General features: G+C 36.6%; 1 protein-coding gene across 6 annotated transcripts in view; it reads right to left on the bottom strand.

Moving 5' to 3' along the window:
* The window catches only part of RABGAP1 (RAB GTPase activating protein 1), a 169,333-nt gene that overhangs the window by 110,538 nt on the left and 32,398 nt on the right, over positions 1-26,397 (bottom strand). For all 6 annotated transcript variants that reach the window (XR_008663674.1, XR_008663675.1, XM_055319488.1 and 3 more), the window contains 4 exons: positions 10,820-11,054; positions 9,715-9,919; positions 6,925-7,099; positions 5,770-5,927 (listed from right to left, as the gene is read on the bottom strand). Coding sequence is in view for 4 of the 6 variants with exons in the window: in XM_055319488.1 (XP_055175463.1) it covers positions 5,770-5,927; positions 6,925-7,099; positions 9,715-9,919; positions 10,820-11,054 (773 nt within the window). In the remaining 2 variants the exon portion in view is untranslated. The remainder of the gene's footprint in view (positions 1-5,769; positions 5,928-6,924; positions 7,100-9,714; positions 9,920-10,819; positions 11,055-26,397) is intronic.

Here is a 26,397-nt window from a genome sequence, read left to right on the forward strand (position 1 = left end):
TAGTTTCCTTTCCTTTCAATCTAGTCACTGTTTTGTTTTTTTTTTTTACAAATAATTATTGTCTTATTTGTTTAAATATGTAATAAAGAAAAAATAATCATAGATCCTTTGAATTCCAAAACAAGGTACCTTCAAAAAATAATATAGATAAGAAAAATATGGCCAACAGTAAGCTGTTGCCTAATGCTTCCGTTAAGCAGTGACAACTTTATTGTTAACCTGTGCAAGAACTATAAAAATAATACTAATGATATAGTTAAACATTACCTTAAGAATAAAGTTGAAAATATTCTTAAAATTAGAGTTTACCTAAATAATCCCCTACTCTCCCACAAACCACTTTCTCTGGCTTCTTTGTTCTCAAAGGCAAACATCTGCCAATGGCAATCAGCCAACATGCAAATACGAATTATGTCTTAGTACTGTACAACTTTAAAATAATGGCAGCAGAACCATTAAAAGATACTATAAAAGTCTATATGAGAATTCTGAGTACCTACTCAAACTAAAGAGTGGCTCTGAAAAAATAAAATTAGTTTGAAGACCATCTGCTCTTATATAGCAACCAATTCAAAAACACTCGAGGGACGCGTGGGTGGCTCAGTGGTTTGGAGCCTGCCTTCAGCCCAAAGTGTGATTCTGGAGTCCTGGGATCGAGTCCCATGTCGGGCTCCCTGCATGGAGCCTGCTTCTCCCTCTGCCTGTATCTCTGCCCCTCTCTCTCTTTCTCTCTCTCTCTCTCTCTCTCTCTGTGTCTCTCATGAATAAATAAAAAATCTTAAAAAACAAACAAACGATACTTTATGAAAATGAGATGAGAAAATCAAAGAATCAGGGTGGCCTGGCTGGCTCTATCAGTGGAGCATGTGACTCTTGATCTTGGGGTTGTAAGTCCAAACCCTATGCTGGATGTAGAGATTACTTAAAATCTTAAAAAAAATATTTCAAAAAAGGAATGAAAGTCAAAGACTCTTAGCAAAAGAATCTGGAAATGACAAACACATGCAAAGAAAAACTTCTGCATACCAAACTGTTCAATATTTGTGGCTGACAGAATTTTCATCTATAAGGAGATAGACTGGTCTCAATTTTCAGCTGGTAACAGATACACTAGTCTTTATGTTCTCTGGATGCTGACATAGAAATAAATATAAGCCCACCTCTTAGCAGTATTTAAAACAACAACAGATATAAAGTTGTCTCTCTTGTCCTAATGCTGAAGTGCAAGGAAAAGCCACATTAAGCAGGGGGAAGAGTAGACAGTATAAGCAGTGGAAGTTCCCTTCCTGCTATCAGAGAATTTAGATTATATCTCTAGTTTTGTCATATATCATTGAATAAATCCATCCAAATAATTTTATGTGGACTTCCTACTATATAAATTACAATACTAAGGTCCAGGCTTAACTTCCCTGGGCTTTTTTCTAACCATAAAACAAGGAAAATATGAAATATCTAGCATATCTAATAGGGTTATGTGGTAGAATAAATAAGACAAAAGAATGCTTTGAATGTTTTAAATGAAAATGCTCCATCTTCCTAAGGGCTAAACTGAAAGTAGGTTTCTGATATTAATAATGTAAGAATTATACTTTTTCAAGGATGAAAAGAAGAACATTATTACTTGTCAAAGTACTTTGTATTTATGTTAGAGTAAAACCACAATCTACCTTGTGCTATGGTTACTTACATATATCTATATTTTTTGGATAGCTGCTAAGTCATATGGGTATATTACTGTATTATGTTTTAATGAAATATAATAGATATATAACATTATATTAATTCGAGGTGTATAACATAATGTTTTGACATTTGTATATATTGTGAAATGCATATTTAATAATTATGTCCTGGTGAACATTTAATTTCTACTTCTAAATTTTGCTGTTATAAACAGCATTAAGGGGAACATCCATCTTGATAATTCTTTGGGTACTTCAATTATTGTTTCTGCAGATAAATTCCTAGAAATATTATGGAATCACTGGATAAAAACAACTGCATCTGGCCAGTTCAAATCTGATAAAGAAAGGCTTACTTTTCAACAAGTTCATCACTATAATAAGGCTACACAACATTATTTTCTAGTATAAACTACAAATTCAATAAAACCACATAGCAAGAAAAGAACAAAGCCCTGACAAATGTAAAGAGGAAAATGACCATCCAGGGATATTTTGTATAGCATCTCCTTGGTTTGAGGGTGAACAGAACAGGGTAGAAGGCTTGTGATTATGATCATTCTTCCTTGAACATGACTGAATTCAGAAGAGAACTAGTTCTAGCATTTGAGAGAGATCTTAGACATCATTCCTATTGTATGTAATTGGAATTATAAATAGATGTATATAAATTTCATTACTAAAGGGAAAAAATGCTGTTTAAAGAAACTTGTTTCTTAGAAAGTAATATTACAAAGCTTATAGATTATAATTTCGACTTCTCAAGATAGGCATGCATACTGTGGGAAGCAGCACATCTTAAAGTTGCTGTGAGAACAAAAATACAGCTGATGAGAGGGCACAGACCACTGCATCTCATACTTAACTGCACAAATAAAAGTTGAAGCTACGCTGTACATAAAATTAGCCACCAGATGGCATGATAATACCAAAAGTCTTTGCAGAGAGACTAAGTTACCAGTTGTTCAAACATGAACCAGTTACCATGCTTTCTAATTTAAAAGCAAATAGTAGAAATCATTCGTATTTCAATGTCAGTTTATTTTACTCATTTTATGAGGTAGTCATGAAGAAAAGAAACTTTAATATGTTACCGTCATTTACAATCCAAGAACCCGATGTGTGATATGGGATATAGGGGAAGAAAAAAAAAAAAATCAATCATCTTGTAACCATAGTATTTTAAATTTAGAAAGGACTTTAAAGTCTAGCTAACTCATTTTATAAGTAAGGAAACTACCATCAGGAGATATAAAGAAACTTGGAAAAGATCAGTGTTAATAGTAGCAATAATTAAACTACACCCAAGTTGTTTTTTTTGTTTGTTTTTAATATTTTATTTATTTATTCATGAGAGACAAACAGAGAGAGAGAGAAAGGCAGAGGCACAGGCAGAGGAAGAAGCAGGCTCCATGCAGGGAGCCCGACACGGGACTCGATCCCGGGTCTCCAGGATCAGGCCCTGGGCTGGAGACAGGTGTTAAACCGCTGAGCCACCCGGGCTGCCCCTACACCCAAGTTTTTATATCTATTCTAGGGTTCTTTCCACTACTCAAGTATCATTTTACTTAAAGTCCCAAACCAGTTATTTCTGACCCTATATGCAAAGTTAAGACTTCGGACACAGACCTCCTTCTCCTCATCCACTGTGTTAAAACTTGATGTCAAAAGCCTTAAGATCTTTAGATTATTAAAACAAATTAACCAGCCAACAACAAGACCAAAGAAGCCTAGAGAAACAAGCAGCGACAAATCCAGTGGGCTTGGCTTCTGTCATACTTCATATAAGCAATGGGCCAGTTATTTTGAGTCTAAAAGAACATGGTAATGTGATATAGTTTCCCACACAAAATAATTTTAATTGCTTTAAAATTCTTCAAATCTTGCCTCTGGAAAAGAGAAATTAAGAAAACAGTCCCATTTACAATGGCAGCAAAAACAGTAAAATACCTTGGAATAAACTTAGTAACCAAAGCAACGAAAGACCTATACTCTGAAGACAACATAAATAAATGGAAAAATATACCATGCTCATGGATTGGGAGAAAAAATGTTAACATGTCCATACTACCTAAAGCAATCTACAGATTTAATGCAATCTCTATCAAAATACCAGCAGCATTTTTCACAGAACTAGAATAATCCTAAAATTTGTATGACATCACAAAAGACTCAGTAGCCAAAGCAATCTTGAAAAAGAAGAACAAAAGTGAAGGTATCAAAAATCCCAAATTTCAAGATATACGACAAAGCTGTTTATAAGCAAAACAGCATGCTACTGGCACAAAAACATATAGATCAATGGAACAAAATAAAGAGCCCAGAAATAAACCCACAATTATATGGTCAATTAATCTTGAACAAAGAGTAAGGAGTATACAATGGGAGAAAGTCTCTTCAACAAATGGTGCTGGGAAAACTGGACAGTCACATTCAGGACAATGAAACTGGACCACTTTTCTTATACCATTCACAAAAATAAATTCAAAATGAATTAAAGATCTAAATGTGAGGCCTAAACCAAAAAAGTCTTAGAAGAGAGCACAGGCAGCAATATCTCTGACACTGGGCATTGTAACATCTTTCTAGATATGCCCCCTAAGGCAAGGGAAACAAAAGCAAAAATAAACTACTGTGATTACATTTAAAAAATTAATAATTAAAAAAAAAGGCTTCTGAACAGCAAAGGAAATAATCAACAAAACTAAAACATGACCTTCTGAACTGGAGAAGGTATCTGCAAATGCTATATCCAATAAAGAGTTAGTTATCAAAACATTAAAGAACTTCTATAACTAGTATCCCCCCCCAAAATGATCCAATTTAAAAATGGATGGAAGACATGAAAAGACATTTCTCCAAAGACGACACAGAGATGGCCAACAGACACCATGAAAAGATGTTCAACATCACTCATCATCAGGGAAATGCAACTCAAAACCACAATGAGATAGCACCTCATACCTGTCAGAAAGGTTAATATCAAAAAGCAAGAAATAACAAGAGCTGGTGAGGATGTGGAGAAAAAAAGGAACCCTCGTGTACTATTGGGGGGAATGCAAACTGGTGCAGCTACTGTGGAAAACAGTATGGAGGGTCCTAAAAAATTAAAAATAGATCTACCTTATGATCCAGTAACTCCACTACTGGGTATTTGCCCAAAGAATATGGAAACATTAATTCCAAAAGATACATGCATGCATCTCTATGTCTGTTGCAGCATTATTTACAATAGCCCAATAAGGAAAGCAGCCCAACTGTTCACAGCAGATGAATAAAGGTATGAGGGTAATATATGTATATATGTGTGTGTGTACACTCAAATGCATACCAAGCCATTAAAAAATGAAACAAACAGAAATAAGCCTTTTTCTGACTGACTTATTCCCTGAGTATTATATCCTCTAGATTCATCAATGTTGCTGCAAATGGCAAGATTTCATTCTTTTTTATGGCTAATATTCCATGATATATATACACACACACACACACACACACACACACACACACACACCACATCCTTTTTATTCATCTATTGATGGACACTTGGGCTGCTTCCATAATTACAGAGAGACAAATACCGCATGATTTCACCTACACATGGAATTTAAGAAACAAAACCAACAAACAAAGAGAAAAAGAGACAACCCAAAAAATCAGACTTTTAACTATACAGAACAAACTGATGATTATGAGGGGGGAGGTAGATGGGTGAGATGGGTGAAAGAGATGATGGGGATTAAGAAAACATTTATTGTGATGAGCACTGAGAGATGTATAGGATTTTTGAATCTCTGTATTGTATACCTGAAACTAATGTAACGCTCTATGTTAATTATACTGAAATTAAAATTTAAAAAATTTTAAATAAATAAAAATTTTAAATAAAAAACTTTCTTCTGCAAATATGCCTATTTCCTTTTCTTTATCTCTTACAATATAAAAAAACTCTATAAAACCAATCATTTTATACATGAAAGTTATGTATCTGACCCAGAGTTTCCCTTGAACCACAGGTGATATAGTATGCTAATACAAACTTAAAAAACAACATCATCATAAAGAACAGAATAAAATACCCTACCTAAAATAACCTTTACCATCATCTTCTTTTATTTCTAAAGACACAGAGAAGGTAAAGATGTCACTGTCAGGAGTTTGGGGTGCAGCACTTGCTGAAAGTGGGGTCTGCTTGGCAGAACGGCGGAAGGCAGTGGCAAAACTGTAAAGTATCCGGCTTACCTACAATAGACATTAGAAAATGGGTGTTATTAGAAAAAATAAAATACTTTTATGAAAGCTGAAGGTTACCCCAACTTTGTGCATGTGTGTGTATGTGTGTGTGTGTGGGGGGGTAATTCATCTTGCCCCCACTAGTTTCTTTTGGTAAATTATCTAATTTGTTAGGCCTAGAAAGCAAGCAACACTAAAAATAGCCAGAGAAGGGGTTTTATTTTTTTATTTTTATTTTTTTAATTTTATTTATTTATGATAGGCACACAGTGAGAGAGAGAGAGGCAGAGACATAGGCAGAGGGAGAAGCAGGCTCCATGCACCGAGAGCCCGACATGGGATTCGATCCCGGGTCTCCAGGATCGCGCCCTGGGCCAAAGGCAGGCGCTAAACCGCTGCGCCACCCAGGGATCCCCAGAGAAGGGGTTTTAAAAAGAAATGGTTATAAACACAAGAAATGCAATTGAAAAATAATTTCCTAAATTGTTAGAAACAATTTGAATATATTTATTATAGTAAAAAAAAAAATCCTACAAGATTAGCTTTAAAAAGAACAGTTTAGGGATCCCTGGGTGGCTCAGTGGTTTGGCGCCTGCCTTCAGCCCAGGGCGTGATCCTGGAGTCCCGGGATCGAGTCCCACATCAGGGAGCCTGCTTCTCCCTCTGCCTGTGTCTCTACCTCTCTCTCTCTCTGTGTCTCTCATGAATAAATAAATAAAATCTTTTAAAAAAAAAAAAAGAACAGTTTAGAAATTTGTCACTGCTAAAACCAAGATGCCTATCAAGAAGCAGTCTTGGTCTCTGACACTCTTAGCAACAAGATTCTGGCTACTCAATTTTTTAGTTTCTTTATACTTCAGCCCATCAGGCTGGAATGAATAAAACATTAGGAGAATTTTAGTTGGCTTATTAAATAACACTAATAAATACTACAAATAACTTCAACATAATGAGGGTACAGATGAAATCTCATCTGTAGACAATTTTCTTTCTGATAGGGACTTACAGCTTCTTGTATTTCACACCGGAAGACGTGTATTCTGAAGAGCTCTGCATTGTAATGACTTTCAGTGAAAGCGAAACAGTCACTCTCAGGAGTTCCATCATGCCCTCTGACACAAAACAGGATTTTGTAGATAGGGTAGTTTGCTATTTCAGTGTTTGTCTGAGGATCTAAGAGTCTGTTCAGGAAAAAAGATATAAAGAGCTTAAAGGGATCATGGACTCTTTTCAGTACATCTTTATCATGATTTGAGACTCCTCTTTCTAGCAAGATCATAGGAACTATTTTTGGTATGCTAATCATATTAATCTTAAATCTTAATAAATAAGTAATATGTGGATTTCTGAAGTTATTAATGTCATACTCACATGGTCCCAAAATATACTTACTCTTCACAGAGGCAATAGAAAAACACAATAAGTATGTTTCCTATATAATCTGTACCTAAATAACGACTAGATCGGGCAGCCCGGGTGGCTCAGCAGTTTAGTGCTGCCTTCAGCCAGGGTGTGATCCTGGAGACCCGGGACTGGTGTGTTCTGCACGGAGCCTGCTTCTCCCTCTGCCTGTGTCTCTGCCTCTCTCTCTCTCTGTGTGTGTGTGTCTCTCATGAATAAATATATAAAATCTATAAATAAATAAATAAATAAAGACTAGATCAATGGGTAAAATTAGACTACTAAAATAGATTCATTAAAGCTCTGCTTTTTATTACCTCCTAAAAAATGACCTAATCCGCTTTATTATTTAAAAATAATTAAAAAATAATATGTGCTTTCTCAGAGTGAAACATATTCTTCTAATTCATGGGAGATAAGAGTGTATAAGATGTTAACACCTAAAAAAAGATAATTACTAAAATCAAAAGGATGCCATTCACTGAAAATCAAAGGTGTGTCAGTCACTCAAAAATGTAATGGTTCAACAAATACTTACATGTTAACCACAACACTGCAGGCTCTGTTCTGGAGACTGAAGACACAGGAATGAAAATAAACTACAATTTCAACACTGAATGGGCAGGGCCATTGAGGAGGAAAGCCCAGGGGTTCCTGTGCATAATGGAAATACACAGGAAGGGAACCTCATCCACATTCAAAGGTACTTTTATAAAAACTCTGAAAACATGAGCCAGAGAAACTGGTTTTTGCATATTTATAGAATTAAAATGTATCAGAACAAAATATAACTTCAGCTGGGCAATAACTATTAAGAAGCACACAGAATGAGTGCTAAGCAAATTTTATGAAACATTTCACATTAACAGGGGTGCCTGGGTGGCTCAGTCGGTTAAGTGCCGGACTCTTGATTTTTGTCTCAGGTCTGATCTCGAGTTGTGAGATTGAGCTCCATATTGGCTGTAGCTCAGCAGGGAGTCTGCTTCTCTTTCCCTCTCTCCTTCCTCTACCCTTCCCTTCGCTCATGCTGTCTCTAAAATAAATAAATCTTTTTAAAAAAAGTTTCACATTAATAAATATAATTAAAATTAGGATTTGTGAGTCTTTGTGAAATGGTTCTTTAAAACTTCAAAAAAAGAATTACACATGTAGAATAATGGAATATTAAAAAAGTAACTTAGTACTATCCACATACAGGTTTAACACTACTACCATGAAAATCCAAAATGCTTCTGGGAGTATAAAAACAGATTCCCTCTCATACACTACTGATAAAGTACAAAATGGATTGCTATTTCTAGATAGCTACTTGGCATTGTATCAAAAGCAATGAAAATGGGGAAACCTTTGACTCAAAAGTCTACTTCTAGGAATTTATCCTAAAGAAATTTTATAACAACAAAAATTTAACATACCTCTTTATGCGGAAATTAGAGGTAATGCACTTACATACCTATATAATAAATGCTTAATATTAGCTATTAGTAGTACTTTTCTCATTAAAAAAACCCCACTAAAACTAAAATGTCCAATATGTAAGACTGGTTATTTAAGTTTTGTTTTTTTTTTTAAGTAATCTTTATACCAAACATGGGGCTCAAACCCACAACCTCAAGATCAAGAGTCCCGTGCTCCACCAATTAAGCCAGTCAGATGCCCCAAAGACTGGGTATTTCTAAATAATACATCATCTTACTATCACAAATTAAAATTTTTAAGTGTATTTATTGATATGGAAAGAGATTCATGATATAAAACTAAATGAAGAAAGCATGTTACAAGATGATCTGTTTAACTCCACTGTTGAAAATGTTGATTCTGGGGGTGCTTGGGTGACTCAGTGGGTTGAGCGATCGACTCTTGGTTGTGGTTCAGGTGTAATTTCAAGATCTTGGGGATCAAGCCTTGCATCAGGCTCCATGCTCAGTGGGGAGTCTGCTTGTGGATTCTCTCTTCCTTTCTATCCCTCCTCCAATCATGTGCACATACACGTGCATGCTCTAAAATAATCTCTTAAAAAACGTTGATTCTGATGTTAATATTGTTGTTGTTGACTCTAATATGTTCAGTTAGATTCAGTATGAAACTTCACATTGAACTAATGTGTCCAGCTAGTATTTGTACTGGTAGAACAGCAAAAATATAAATTATTTTGTTAGGCATATTTTCAGGTCAAGGTATTTCCATTATCCCAAAACACTTAAATTTTAATGTACTACACACAACCGGGATAGGGAAGAATATAAAAACCTGTTCAAATGAGAGACTAATTTTCATAAAAGTCACAATCCTTTCAATTTATTAAGTGCCAGGTGAATTAAACACTGCTTCTTTCTAAATCTATAGGTCAGAAATCTGATCCAATGCTACAAACATTTCAAGAAGCTACTCTTACCTCACGGTTCCTTCAGATACATTCGGCACTGAAAGGGTTACATCTAGTGAAATCTGACACTGGCTTCTTAAGATGGACATCATCCTTAAGGCTTCCACTTCACTCCTGGGAGCATTTACTGAGGCACAGCCTAAATAAGTTAGTTTGCTGAAAACTACACTGTCCTCATCAGCGGCTGGTGTGAAAGGACTTGACCCTTCAGAATCTGAAGAAATGGTAATGGAGGATTACTTTCATTTCAATATTTTGTTTACATGAATACCAAGTAAAAACCTACAAGTTACATTTAGGTTCTACAATTAAATACCAATGAGATAATATGCCACTGCCCCACAAAAAATGCCCGTTAAAGCCTGAAATTTCACATTAAAATTGTCACCAACACCACAATATTTAGGGATTGCTTTACTGTCAATCCCAAATCTAAAATGTGACCTGAAGTTAGAAATGATTTACATTTCTGCCTCTTCTAATTTGTTTTGACTTTATAATTTACATTAAGGTCAAAAATACATTTAGTATTTTATCACTCTGAAAAATCCTGTTTTCTTTCTGATATGCATTGCTTTATTTCTCTCATTCACCATCTTAGCCACTTTATGTTCTCCCAATACCCCTTCCTCTTTCCCAATAAAGCTCTACAGTTTTAACACTACTTTTCCCAATAAGCCTTTATAATTCCTCTATTCCTCCTCCTCTATGGTGCCTTTTGGCTCCCTTTTACAACCTGGCAACTACTCCCAAAAAGCTATCTATACAAGCCTGGAGCAAGTATCTCTTCCTCAAACATTATTCCTCCACATCCCCAACACTGTATTCAAATTCCTTCTTTCTTGGAAAAATCCTGAAACATTCTGAAATAAGACTTCTTCAATGTCATTAAACTGCTGTTATCTTTCTTTGATATAAATGACATACATTTAAAGGGAAATCAAAATGGTACGTATATCTACCCTTCTCACATTCCCCTAAATCTAGAATCTGAAGTTTCTAGAAAACACAGATAATGGTTTTTATTTGCTCTGAATCAAACCTAATACAGTGTGGGCACTCACATATTAAAAACAATAACCTTCAGTTAAGCAAGCAATGCAGCAGTCCTAACCTCCTTGTCCAGGTTTCACTGGCAAGCTCATCTCTGGTTTTTGGAGCCTTACTAATGGCACAGGGTTAATGGTGGATGAAGCTGAGAGTTGGTTAGAAAGAGGTCCATCTCCTTCACCATCCAGTTGTGACCTTTCCACAAGTTCTTTGTCCGCTGGCTGGTCGTCCATTGGAGGATCCATTAGCACATCTGCTAGCTCTTTTTGCAGCTGCTGTTCACTTCCATTCCCTATAATCTAAGGGTCACAAATACATGTAATCAGCAAAGTGAGGAAGAGAAGCCGGTACTAATTCAAATGGATGTGTATTCTAGAGAAAATAACGTTTCTTTTGATACAAAGATATCTTCTGAATGTTTTTTAAAAAACAGAATAAATCAAGATCTGCAATAAATAAGAGTTGTAGCTGCTCTAAATCATACAGTTTTTCATGAAAAAGTATATAGTGAATTTGAGACTAGTGCCCAGAAATGTATGTGACAATGTCAGTGTTATTGAAAGTTTTCTACAGTGTCCTCAATTAACAATTAAAATATCTGGAATTTTACATGTCTGGTGAGAAATAATCTGTTAAGAAGAATATCCTTAGGGGCTTCTCTAATCTTTAGGAAAAAAGGAAAATGTGTTTGCTTGCAAACATTATCATAGAAACAGATTTATTAGGTAATAAATTTTCACATGGATTTCATCATTCCTACTCTAAGTCAGTCTCTTGTAATTCTAAGGGAGATTCCTTTGATATGAACAGTTTCTGAAAGTTCTGGGCACCTGAATAAAGCTGGTATGTATAAAATGTCCTGAGGAGCAGAAGCACTCCATTTCAGTATGTCAAGTATTTTTCTAGAGTCATAATGGTTTATTATTAATTGTCAATAAGGAAGTAAACATGGGCAAATCAAGTGGAGACTGCTTAATGCTAAGGAAAACCACAAGTGACAAAACCCAGTATTATCACTAAAATGCTTATTCAAGAAGCACTAAAAAAATTCACAAAAGAATTTTGGAAAAGTCCTGATCAAGAAAGGGGGATGACTGAGGCAGCTTTCTGAGGCCTAAAATCTGACAGAAAGTGAAAATGGGTGGGACTACAAGATTGTTAAAGAGAATGAGGTCCTCCTGGTCAAAGAAACATAGAAGTTAGAAGCAAAATTCCAATAATAACAGATATACCTCTGGACTACCAAAGAACCCAGTTCAAACATTTTTTATAGTCAAGTTCCTTTGGTTGTAAATTATATTTGAGAAACACTCTTAAGTCTTTTTTTGCTGACATTTTCCCAAGCAAATCTAACATGTCAACTACTCTTGCCTTGGAAAGTAGAGCGAAACAGGTGTACAGCCTCGTGACTTCAGTGACAATGTCTATTTCCCTGAACTTTCATTTTATGTTTACAGTTGCCATTAGTGGAACTACCAAGTGGGTCAAGTAATTTCAATTCTCTATTATGCCTGATCCTACACATCCACAAATGTAATCAAATTTCTTTTTCCAGAAGTTCTACTTTCACAAGTTTTTTAAAGCCATTTAAAAAATAAACCACAGCTTGGTTCCAATTAACCTCTCATTCTTTCAGAACTGGAGAGCAATTACTGCATCACCTGCAGTAAACAAAAGATAGTCTAACTGAACCTAAACTGTTTTCCAAGAGGAAAGAGAAAGAACGTAAGTAGGATAGGTACAGCTTTCTGAACACAGATGGAGAAAAGGTATTAGATTCCACATTTATGTAATTAGCAATAACTGGGGAGACTAACAGTAAAAGAGCAAACAATCAAAGAGAAAACATTTTATTTTACATGTTACAAAATACTGGTTTGATCTTTAATATATAGGGTAATTAAACTCAAGATTTCTGTTGGATACGCTGCCTACATATTCCTATATTCGTCAATAACAAAAATATACCTAATCCTTTTTTTTTAAAGATTTTATTTATTTATTTATGAAAGACACACACACAGAGAGAGGGAGAGAAAGAGGCAGAGACACAGGCAGAGGCAGAAGCAGGCTTCACGCAGGGAGCCCAACATGGGACCAGATCCTGGGTCTCCAGGATCAGGCCCTGGGTTGAAGGCAGTGCTAAACCGCTGAGCCACCGGGGCTACCCTATATACCTAATCCTGAAAGAAAACACGTTTATATGCTCATACTTTGTATTTATACATGTTTATCCTGCATTCTTCTTTCATTGCCTTCTATTTCCTCAACTCTTCCTTAAAGACTAGGAAAGAGAAATGCTGATTTTTAAAAGCTGTTTAAAAATAGCATTGTAACGTATGCTTTGGAATGATTAGGGTCAACAATTGTATTAGATCATTTGTGAACCTTCAATCCAATTTCAAAATTACTGTCTGTGATATAATATACATTCTTTTTTTTTAATTTTTTTTTTTTAATTTATGATAGTCACACAGAGAGAGAGGGAGGGAGGCAGAGACACAGGCAGAGGGAGAAGCAGGCTCCATGCACCGGGAGCCCAACGTGGGATTCGATCCCGGGTCTCCAGGATCGCACCCTGGGCCAAAGGCAGGCGCCAAACCGCTGCGCCACCCAGGGATCCCCATAATATACATTCTTAAACCAATTAACTTTTTTGTCATTTTTCTTTTTTAAAAAAAAAATGTTTGTTTGGGACCCCTGAGTGGTTCAGTGGTTGAGCGTCTGCCTTTGGCTCAGGGCGTGATCCCAGATTCCTGGGTTCGAGTCCTACATTGGGCTCCTTGCATGGAGCCTGCTTCTCCCTCTGCCTGTGTCTCAGCCTCTCTCTCTGTGTCTCTCATGAATAAATAAATAAATCTTAAAAAAAAAAAGTTTGATTTTTATTAAGTAACCTCTATGCCCAACATGGGGCTTAAACTCACTACTTTGATACCAAGAATTGCATGTTCCATCGACTGAGCCAGCCAGGCACTCTGTTGTTTTCTTTTTCTTTTTTCTTCAAAGATTTTATTTACTTGAGACATCCACAGATGGAGAAAAAGAGAGAGAGAGAGAGAGAGAGAGAGAGAGAGAAAGACCATGTGCATTAGCATGGGGGAAGAGCAGAGGGAATGAGAGAAGCAGGCTCCCCACTAAGCAGGGACCCTGATGTGGTGACTCCATCCCAGGACCCTGAGATCATGACCTGAGCCGAAGGCAGCTGCTTAATCAACCAAGCCACTCAGGTGCCTGTTGTTTTCTTTTTAAAGACAGTCCCAGGCAGCCCGGGTAGTTCAGTGGTTTAGCACCGCCTTCAGCCCAGGGTGTGATCCTGGAGTCCCAGGATCGAGTCCCATGTCAGGCTCTCTGCATGGAGCCTGCTTCTCCCTTTGCCTGTGTCTCTGCCTCTCTCTCATTCTGTGTGTCTCTCATTAATAAATACATAAAATCTTAATAAATAAATAAAGACAGTCCGTAGGCTTGTCTAGGAAACAGAGCAATGCCTTTCAGTGTTCTCAAACTTCGACATGCACCAAAATCACTTGGAGAACTTTTAAGACATAAATTGTTGAGCCCCAACTTAATTCCAACTCAGCAAGTATGTGTGGACCTGATAATTTGTATTTTTAAAAAGTTTCCAGGAGATGGTGATACTACTAGTCTGGGGATCATGCTCTAAAAACCAACGTTAGGTTAATTGTTCATAACCATTACCACACAGCATAAAGACCAATATTACCAGGAAGCATGTTAAAATTCAAGTATGTACTCCTCCCTCCTTCCCCACATCTTCCACCTAACAAGTAAATCAGTCTCAGAGATAGGATCTGGGCACATGCGGTTTGAAGAACATCTACAGGTGAGGTACAATAGTTGGCAGGCCAGACAGCCAAAGACAAAGGCCAAAGTCAAAGACAAAGTACAATAGTTGGCAGGCCAGACAAAGTCAGTAGACTGTAGTTTGTTGACCCCTGGTACTGATGAATAGCTTAAACAAACAAAAACTACTTAATTGCTAGACTTTTTTAAAATTTTTTTTAAAAAAGATTTTATTTATTTATTCATGAGAGACACAGAGAGAGAGAGAGGCAGAGACAGGCAGAGGGAGAAGCAGGCTCCATGCAGGGAGCCGGACGTGGGACTCGACCCCGGGTCTCCAGGATCAGGCCCTGGGCTGAAGGTGGTGCTAAACCACTGAGCCACCCGGGCTGCCCTTGCTACTTTTTGTAACAAAAAATAAACCCACTATTAGTAGGGTTTTCTGTTCCCTGCTGCCAACAGCATTCTTTTTTTAAAAAATATATTATTTATTTATTCATGAGCAGAGAGAGAGAGACAGAGAGAGAGAGAGAGGCAGAGACACAGGGAGAGGGAGAAACAGGCTCCATGCAGGGAGCCTGACGTGGGACTCGATCCCAGGTCTCCAGGATCATGCCCTGAGCTGAAGGCAGCGCTAAAATGCTGAGCCACCCGGGCTGCCCAACATTCTTAAGAGATAACACAATCATCTCTAAAATAAATCAAGATACTGCAATGTTAGTAAAAGGGTAGATATACAGATCAATGGAACAAAACAGAATCCAGAAATAGTTTGACACATATACAGCCTACTGGTTTCAATAAAGTTGGCAAGATAATTTAACGGTGAAAGGGAATAAAACAGGGCTGGAACAATTAACTTGACATTCATACCTATGCAAAAACATGAATCTCAGCCAATACTTCACTCACATAAAAAATTAACACAACATGGATCACAGGTCTAAACGTAAATCCTAAAGCTATAAAACTAACAAAAGAAAACAAGGGAGAAAATCTATGAAAATCCTGGGACACAAAAATTTCTTTTGACATAAAAACTAGTATAAAAGAAAATAAAAATGATAGGCATGCCTGGGTAGCACAGTTAGTTAAGCATCTGACTGCTTAACTAAGTCACGATCTCAGTCATGACCTCTGCTTCGGGCTCTGCATTCAGTGAGAAGTCTGCTTGAGACTCTCTCTTCCTCTCCCTTGGCCCCCAAAACATCCACGCTCTCACTCTTTCTCTGAAATAAATATTTTTAAAAATGATAAAATGTGCTTTAGCAAAACTAGAAACTTCTCCTCAAAAGACATCATTAAGAGAATGAAAACACAAGCCAGACTTGGAGAATATGTATCTGATGAGGGATTTATATCCGGAATATCCTATAACTCAATAAGGAAACAAGGAACACAATTTTAAAAATGGGCATTTTGGGAAGCCCTGGGTGGCTCAGCGGTTTAGCACCTGCCTTTGGCCGAGAGCGTGATCCTGGAGTCGTAGGATCAAGTCCCACATCAGGCTCCCTGCATGGAGCCTGCTTCTCCCTCTGCCTGTGTCTCTGCCTCTCTCTCTCTGTGTGTGTCTCTCATGAATAAGTAAATAAAATCTTTTATAAATAAATAAATAAATATGGGCATTTAGACAAAGAAAGTATTAAGATAATAACTAATAAGCACATGAGAGAAACTCAATTAGCCATTAGAGAAATTGAAACCACCAGAGGATGCCTTTAGTACCTATAAGATTGGCTAAAATTAAAATCAAAACAATACTAACAAGGATTGGCAAAGATGTGTAATAACTGAAAAACTCTCATATACTGCTGGCAGGAATGGAAAATGGTAGAGTTGCTGTAGCTGTTTTTTTTGTAAATTTCATAGTTAAATACACACTTGCCATATGACTCAGTCCTAGGTATTTACCCAAGAAAAATTAAAACATATGTCTTGTTTGTGTTTATAGCCGTATTCATAATCACCAAAAACGGAAAATAACTGTTAACTGTTTAGTGGATAAACAAACCACCATCTGTATAATGGAATACTACTCAGCAATAAAAAGGAACAAATTATTAATACACACAATAACATGGATTATTCCAAGTAAAATATGCCACACAAAAGGCTACACCATTCTATAAAGTTCCAATTGTATGGCCTTATGGGAAAGGCAAACTACAGGCGCAGAAATCAGATCACTGGTTGCCAGCGGATGGGAAGGAGATTAAGAGAATTGACTAAAAAGAAACACAAAGTAACTTTTTGTAGTGACACAAATACTCTGCATCTTAATTGTGGTGATGGCAGTTATTATATGAGTTTGCATTCAGGGGTGCCCGGGTGGCTCAGTTGATAAAGTGTGTACCTTCGGCTTGGGTCATGGCCTCAGGGTCCTGGGGTGGAGGCCCACGTGGGGCTTCCTGCTCAGTGGGGAGTCTGCTTCTCCCTCTGCCCCTCCCTCCACTCATGCACATACTCTCTCAAATAAATAACATCTTTAAAAAAAAAAGGGGGTTTGCATTCACTAAAGCTTATAGGACTGTACATCTAAAAGGGCTACATGTTACTGTATATAAATTTCATCTTAATAACCTTAAAATAGAAACGGGATATTGATCGGGGCAAAGGCTTTGCATATGTGGGAGCAGGATGAAAAAATCTCTGCACCTTCCTCTAAATTTTGCTGTGAACCTAAAACGGCTCTAAAAAATATTAAAAAAAAACATGGTTTCTACAAAAGATGCAATTTGATAACACACTGTTCATTTTTAATATCTGCACCACAAAAGGTATTCATCCAGGGGTCTGTTTTTGACAATAATCTCATTTTACAGACTCTCCTATGCCTACCTCATCTACTGCCAAGATACACAAACAATACCTAATATATATCTACAAACCCTTCCTCAACTGTCTACTGGAGAGAAATCTTCAGCCGGATACTCCAGACTTGGTGTATCAAACTTAACTCACTGTCTGATCCTCCTCGTATTCCAAAGTGAGACTTGAACTCAAGGCCCCAAGATCAATAGTTGCATGCTGTACTGAATAAGCCAGCCAGGATCCTTCACTCCTCTCATTCCCACATTACTCATAAATCCTACTGATCCTTGCTCAATTGTGCATTTTTTCCTACCTCTTTCTGCATAGGTAATACCACAGGATGGTGTATTTCATTTTACATAAGCCTACTAGAAAGACATGCGTTTCCCTGCCTTCTTTTCCCTGTGACTTCTCTTTCACGCCAACTTTAAGTTACAATTGGAAATCTTAGTTCTGATCAAGCACTGCTTTACTTTTAAACCCTCTCAATGTTTCCTCAATTCCCTTTTAAGATAAAGCCCAAATTTCTAACTATACGAGTTTTTCACAACTCTGTCCAATTTATGTTTCCATCTCTTACCAGTCACATCAAACTACTCAACTTCCCCAGGACATATCATCAACTTCCAAGCATCTAGACTTTGTATAGACTTGTCCCTTCCCTAGAAAGTAATCCTCTCCTTCTCCTTTCTGTTAAGACCAAGCTTAAATTCTGTTACCTCCTCTAGGAGGAACCCTGCTGTAACCCTGCTGTATATGATTTAATTACTCCTTCCTCAGGGAGTGCTACCGTCATATGGGCATAGATGTTTTAGAGAACCAGACCTTGAATCAGACTGGGCATTATTAAATGGCAGAGATTGCTTCTTAAGTTTTCTTTATATTATTCCCAAAGGTCTAGATACATTTTCTGCACGATATACCTGCAATACATGTTTATTGATTTGAATTTTATAAATGCAAAGAATATAAGTTAAAGTAGTATTTTGATATTGGATATTCTACAGACTTTGGTTTAGTTATAAAAAATGAAATCTGAATGCTTTATTTTAGCTTTGTTTACTTAACACAAAAACATATCATTTCCTATTTTTCTGAAAAGTCCTTAAAGATTTAACATTTACAATAAAAATACTGGGCAAGACCAATTAGAATGCTGCAAAACAATTTTATTTTGTAGTCCAACAAAAAGACTTCTAACTTAATTTAGCAGAAATATAAAAATAAAAAAAGCAAAGCAGATATGTACGGATAATACAAGGATCATATTTAGATTTGTGTTCATCTCCATGTAAACTAGACTAAGAGAAGGAGGGGAAAGTACTTGAAGAAACAGTCCTGAAATGACAGAAAAAAAAACAAATAAAGTACCAATTTAGCAGCTATTGTAAACATGGACATACATATTTGCAATTACAGAAACTGCATGGTGAATGACTTATTCATAACTTTGCTTATAAAGCAGGGTGGTAGTCAAAATTGGGGACAAGAGCTGGCTTGTGGCACAACTCCAGGGGGCACCACTCACATGCCGACCATGTAAACAGCAACCCCCTAGGGTTAGCTGTACAAAGTGAAGGTGTACTCAGTAGTAGTCTCTCCACTATAAGACAGTGGAGTTTGGGGCACAGCTCTGACACTAACTCTGCTGCTTCTGGGTAAATTAACCTCTGAAAGTCACAGCTGCCTCATCTCTAAAATGAAGGTGTAGGGGGAACCTGGGTGGCTCAGTGGTTGAGCATCTGCCTTAGGCTCCGGGCATGATCCCGGGGTACTGGGATCGAGTCCCGCATCAGGCTCCCTGTGAGGAACCTGCTTCTCCCTCTGCCTGTGTCTCTGCCTCTCTCTGTGTCTCTCTCATGAATAAATAAAATCTTTAAAAAATAATAAAATAAAATAAAATAATAAAATAAAATAAAATAAATAAAGGTGTTAATATCTCACAGGACTGTCAGGTCATGAGGATTCAATGATATAACAACAATTATTGGACATTTATTGTTTGTAATTCAGGCACTGTATGATTTTATAGGAATTATCTCATTTCCCACATCACAGTACCTGTCAATTAAGTAAGCATCCAATTAGTATCTCCCTACCCACCCCATTTTCAGCTTTTTTAAAAAGAAGATTTTAAGTAATTTCTACACCCAACCCCTACAATGTGGGGGCTTGATCTTACAACCTTGATATCGAGTCACATGCTCCACAACTGAGCCAGCCAGGTGTCCCCTACTTTTAACTATTTCTAAATAAATTCTGATCCACCTACTGGAGTTGAGGTTTGAAAAAGCAAATAACTTTAAAAAAAAAAAAAAAGTAGTTGTTCCACTTTCCATTATCCAGGGAAAACTAAGAATACATCTACTATTTATGTGAAAGACCCATTACTGGAATAATATCTGTCTTTTCTAAATATATTAAATAAAAGTAATAACTTCTATGGTAGAACTGGCTGCAGGTCTATTTCCTTGAGACCAAAACTGCATTTATAGAAACAAGGGACAAAATGTTTCAAAGGCAACAGCCAGCAGTCATTTCCTGATGTTAAAATTCCACTCCTAACTTTATAGCGCCTGTTTCCTGTTACTGCAACAATACCAACTAGGCCCCACTTGATATGACAGTTATCCAAAGCTACTTTAGGTGGTTTAGGATCTTTTTCCAGTAGATTTTGTCTTCAAGAAAGCACGCTTAGGAAATGATAGTGTGTGCTTGAAAAATCCATAATCAGAAAATTATAAATTCCTGATGATTTACAGTTCCTACTATTTGTGTCAGACCGTAATGAAAATAAAAATGACAGTGGTTCAGAGTAATTTTACAGCTTCAATGTAAAAGCTAAGGCACTTTGAAACATATATATATATACATATACATATATGTATATAAAGCTCAGTTTTAATTTAAACATGTATAAATACATACAAATATAAATCTACATAAAGCTGAGTTTTAACAGAAAGCAAGGCACAAAATAACCAGAAGTCCCATTTGGATCCTGGAAAGTATCGTTATTAACCTCAAATCCACTCATATACTTGTTCTGTGATCTTTGATAAATCACTAAATTACTTTGTGCCTCATTTATAAACTGCAGATGTTCTGACTATCTCTTTATCTTACTGGATGAAGGAAGGACCAGAGAAACAAATTACAATTAGGAATTATTAACACTAATTTTAAAAGAAGGAACAGTACCTTGTGAATTCATCCTAAAAAGTCAACTGAAGACAGAGCCAAACTATAACTGTATTGTACAATAACAGAATTATGACTGGGTTTTACTTACTTTTTTTATTGTCTGAATCTTCTGTATCAAGCACACATTATTTTTATAATAACAGAAAACAAAAAATATTTGGGAGAAAAAGAAAAGCAAGCACATTCAATTCTACTGTATGCAGTGCTCCTAACTCTAGACCCTGTTCAATCCTCTTGATCTTTCTACACATTACAGACTGACTTCTTTGAGTAATTCTTAATCATTCTTCATGGTTTTGCTAAATTGTTACCTACTCTTTGCTTTTCTAGGCAACAATCAGGTTCTCATATAATTCTGTTCATATCTATATCCCAGCACTTGACTAATTTATCATGATGACATGGTTACTTGTATGTCTCACCACCACCACCACCTTGATTCCCTTACTTAAACTATGTGTTCATGGTTCAGTTACTTTGCTAAATAAAAGATCTGCATTTGAGGACAAGATCACCTGTTACTAAAAACAAGTAATATTAGAAATTGAGTTAGAAGATTAGTTTAAGCAATTCTGAGGAGTGACTTCTATACCAGCTATTTTAATACAGTTTGGTAACTTCCTTCCAACTAAAATAATGTCCACTGAATTTTTCAAGAAGAAAAAGATTAAAAACTTTAAAAAAATTCTGTAACTGAACTTTCCACCAAAGAAGTACTGGGTCATCAATGTACTTCCAACCAGTATCTATAGAGTATCTTTGTTTAAGAGCAAAGAGTGTAAGATTCCTACACCAGAGGAGTCAGGTAGAGAAAACACATGTTCTGAATTTATGAAAAGTTCTCTGATTTTGTTGTTGTCAAAATTTTTATGAGGAAAAATACCTGTGTTTTTTATAACACCATCACCCTTTCTTTAAAGGGCTTAACCAGAGCATTATCTTCTCCAAGAAGGCTTCTCAGATACCTCCCCCAAGTTGAGATAGGTTTTCACCCTCAGTTCTATAGCACCCTTTATTAATCTCTTCTATATGCATTTATCTAACTACTAATGTTGAAAATTAAATATAGCCACAATATCTCTACAGCTCCTCCTCTGAGAGGTATAGTCTTTTTCCCTAAACCCATGACTTGCTCTGACCAATAAAATGTGGCAGCAGTGGTATCACATAATTTCTAAGCCTTAACCCTAAAAGATGCGTTATGGCTTCCACATCTGCCCTCAGACCACCATGCTGCTGTAAAGAAGTCTAAGATGAAAGACCACATGAAAAGATTCAGCCATCCTAATGAAGCCTAGCCACCAATCAATGTACCAGATCAATGAAGTCACATGAACCAAAACAAGACCAGCGCAACTACCCACTCAATGCATAAGATCATGAGAAATAATAAATTGTTTTAAGCCACTCACTTCTGAGGTAGTTTGTTACAAAGCAAAGATCAATACAAACCACTGCAACAAGAATTTCAACAACTATCACCTACTCTAAGCTCTAAGCATCTTAAAGACAAGAACCATCTCTATTTATTCAGCCTCTTAAGAGCTTCTCTTTGTGATATTCGGCAGTTTCACTGATTGGGACTCACACTCTGTTCCTTGAAGCTGAGGATTTATGCCTTATTACTTCCAGAAAATCTTTAGCTATTATCTCAATTAACTCTTATCCCATTCTAGTCTATCTTCTGAGTAACTTCTGTAGATTCATTTTGCAGGTATTATTTGATTTTCTGTTCAGCCATTTCTAATCTATTACTTAACACATCAGTTGCACCTTTAACTTCACCAGCTCTCATTTTCACTAAGCTTGCTTGATCTTTAAATTTTTTTGATAATTTTGTTCATGTCTAATATTTTCAAATTTTCTTTAAATCTTTAATCATTTAAATCATTTATCTTAAAGTTACAGCTAATAATTCAAATGCTGCAGTGTTTGGGCAGATCTGATCCTGCTGGGGTTTGCCTACTCTTTGCTCTTTTGTAAATTTTGGATCGTCTGATATTCAGTATCAGGGTAATCTGGGAATACCATGCAGGCTGGGTGGCAACTATGTCCCTCCAGAGTTGTTTTGCAATTGATTCTGTCAGGTGCCCTACAAGTATTACCAACCCTGGAATATTCAGGTAGTATAAATTCAAACCCTAAATACCTGAAGGCAAGCCTATGGGTAAAAATTCTCAACAAGATTCCTCTCCAAACCTGTGTCCAAGACTAAAGGCTAAATTTCCTAAATTTCCGACTGAGGCTAAATTTCCTTCTTCCTGTGACTGTAAGCAAGTTCTTTTTCCAAGTCTATCCTTTCAGTGAGGATGTATCATCCCCCCAAGATGCTATCTAAGGAATTATAACAGCCAGAACTCTACGTAAAAGCCAACACTGGGGCTATACTGGAGGAATTTGCTGTTCTTTAGGACCAGTGGTCTTGGGTTTTGAAAGCTACATTGGGTAAGAGAAAAGGCTTTGGGTTTTACAGAGAGGGGTATTGGTAATCAGATTTCCTTAGATACCATGATACTGATAGGGTGGGCAAATTAGATATGGGATTTGAGGCAAAGAAGGAGATAAATGATAATGATTCCTAGGTTTTGGCCTGAGCTGTTAAGTAGATGGTAGTAGGTAGAAAACCCCTCTCCCTAATCTAGTCAAAGACTTTGCTCTTCTCTGGTACTAGTAATGCCCCCTCTTTTCTGAGTAATTCCTATCAGTGCATAAAATCCCTCACAGGAATCTTATTCCTCTTTAGCTACCATGCCATTTGTCTGTTCCTCCTTTTTAGCAAAAATCCTTAAAACTTTAGTTGTTACACTATCACTTTTCCTCACCTACCATTTACTACCCAACCCACATGAATGCTAAATCTCATATCTCTTGAAAACAAAAAAACAAAACCACCAAACCATGCTTCTTAAGAATCACCCAGGCCTCTATTCTATCATTTTTCAGTCACCATCTAAAGCAACCTCTCAGCAAAATCTAACACACCTGGTTATTCCCACTCTCTTGAAACACTTTCTTCATCTCTCATCCAAGGCATTCCAATCTCCTAGTTTTCTTTGTATCTCACTAGTTATATCTTCTCAGTCTTCTCTGCTGGTTTCTCTTCATCTCCATCTCTCAATGTTGAAGTACTCCAAGAATCAGCTCTTCACTCAACTCTTCAGTTTCTACACTCACTCTGTGGGTGATCTCATCTAATCTCACAGCTTTAAAAACCATCTACACTGTTGATGCCAACCAGTCGCTCCGGAGGATCAATCTCACACAATCAACTACCTGACATCAAGAAATGGACATGTAATAGTCATCTCAAATTTAGTATGTTCAACTTCTAATCCCTCTAACACATTTTAGTAAATGGCACTACCACCTACCTAATAGCTCAGGCCAAAAACCTAGGAATCATTATCTCTTTCTTTGCCTCAAATCCCATATCTAATTTGCCTACCCTATCAGTTCTACCTTGAAAATCTATCCTGATTCAGAGCACATTCACCTTCTAGTCTAAGCCAACATTATCTTTCCCTTCAATGACTAAAACAGCCTTCTATCTGCTCTTCTTACTATCTATCTGGTCTCTTTATTGTCCATTCTCCATGAAGTAGGCCAGAAATAATTCATATACAACTCACGCAAAGTGTACACTCTATGATTGGGTATATTCACTGATACATGCAACTAACACCAAGTCAACTTAAAATATTTTCATTACCTCAAAAAAAAAAAAAAAAAACCCCAAACACTACCATATCCTGTTAGTTATCAACTCTCCTTTCTCCCTAGTAACTTCAGACCTAAAGCAACAACTCATCAATCCTCTGGCTCTAAAGATTTGACTATTCTAGATGTTTCATATTAATGGAACCATATAATTTGTGGACTTTTGTGACTTCCTTGTTATTTAACATGCACATCTTCAAGGTTCATCTATGTTGTGGCATGTATCAGTACTTCATTCCTTTTTATGACCAAATAATATCCCATTGTATACTACATTTATCCATTTAGTAGTTGATAAACATTTAGGCTGTTTAGCTTTTATTCTGTGGGTTGTCTTTTTTCCTTTGTCACTTATACTTCTGGTGTGATGTCAAAGAATTCACTGCCAAATCGGAAGTCATGAAAATTTATCCCTGCTACTTCTAAGAGTTTTACACTTCCAGCTCTTACAATGAAGTTTCTAATTCATTCTAAGCTAATTTTTGTATATGGTGTGAGGTAAGGGTATACACCTTCATTCTTTTGAATGTGGCTATTCAGTTGTCCCAGCACAGTTGAAAAAAACAAAACAGAATAAAAACACATTCCCAATTGAATGGGATTAGTAAACTTGTCTAAATCAACTGACCATAGAAACATGGTTCTAATTCTCAACTCTCAAATGTGTTCCAGTGATCTCTATGCCTATCTTTATGTCAATACCACAATCTTGATTACCACTGCTTTAGAGTAAGTTTTGTTTTTTGTTTTTTAAATTTATTTATTTATTTATTTATTTATTTATTTATTTATTTATGATAGTCACACACAGAGAGAGAGAGAGGCAGAGGGAAAAGCAGGCTCCATGCACCAGGAGCCCGATGTGGGATTCGATCCTGGGTCTCCAGGATCGTGCCCTGGGCCAAAGGCAGGCGCTAAACCACTGCGCCACCCAGGGATCCCTACAGTAAGTTTTGAAATTACAAAGTTTGGTCTTCCAACTCTCTTCTTCAAGATTATTTTAGCCTATTCAAGGTCTCTTGCATCGAAAATGAATCTTACAACTGACATGCATGCAAACATCTACAAATATGTTACTTAGGATTCTGATGAAGATTGCACTAAATGTGTAGATCAGTTTGAGGAGTAATGCCATTTTAGGAATGTCTTCTGATGTATGAACATTGGATGACTTTCCACCTATTTAGATCTCTTTCAACATTTTGCAGACTTCATAGTATAAAATTTGCACTTTTGTTTTAAACACTATTTCATTTCTTCTTTGTTTTTAAGTAGGCCCCATACTCAGTATGGAGCCCAACGCAGGGCTTGAATCCATGACCCGGAGATCAAAACAGGAGCTGAGATCAAGAGTTGGACACCTAGCCAACTGAGCCACCCAGGTACCCCTATTTCATTTTTTCATGCTATCATAAATTATTTTTTGTTATTTGAAGATTGTTCATTGTGAGTGTATAGAAACAAAATTGATTTTTGGTAGCTTGATCTTGTAACCTGCAATACTGCTGAATTTATTAGCTTTAATTTTCTTTAAATTTTTTTTTTTTAAGTGAAGGAAGTCCTTCTTTTTATTTTATTTATTCATGAAAGACATAGAGAGAAGCAGGCTCCATGGAGGGAGCCCAACGTGGGACTCGATCCCCGGACTCCAGGATCATGCCCCGGGCCAAAGGCAGGTGCTAAACCGCTGAGCCACCCAGGGGTTCCCTTTTTAAACATTTCTTAGAGTTTTCCCTATAATATCATGTCAACTGCAAACATAGTATTTTTACTTTGTTCTTTCCAATCTGGTAAATCTGGTAACTTTTATATTTTTGCATGGCTAACTGCCATGGTTGTAACAATGTTGAAGAGAGGCTGTTAAGTGAAGACATCCAGGTCTTGAGTCTGAACTTAGGGGGAAAGAATCTACTCTTTTCACCAGCAAGAATGATTTTTTAGCTGTTTTATATCATAGATGCTGTTAATCAGGTTGAGGAAGTTCCATTCATAGTTGATTTGCTTTCTACATTTTCAAAAAAAGGTACTGAGTTTCATCATTTTCTTGTGCCTACTGAAAATGGTCAGGTGGTTTTGTTTTTAGTTCCGATATATTACATTCATAGATTT

This window comes from Nyctereutes procyonoides, unplaced genomic scaffold, assembly GCF_905146905.1.
Source record: "Nyctereutes procyonoides isolate TBG_1078 unplaced genomic scaffold, NYPRO_anot_genome, whole genome shotgun sequence".
Lineage (NCBI taxonomy): Eukaryota > Metazoa > Chordata > Mammalia > Carnivora > Canidae > Nyctereutes > Nyctereutes procyonoides.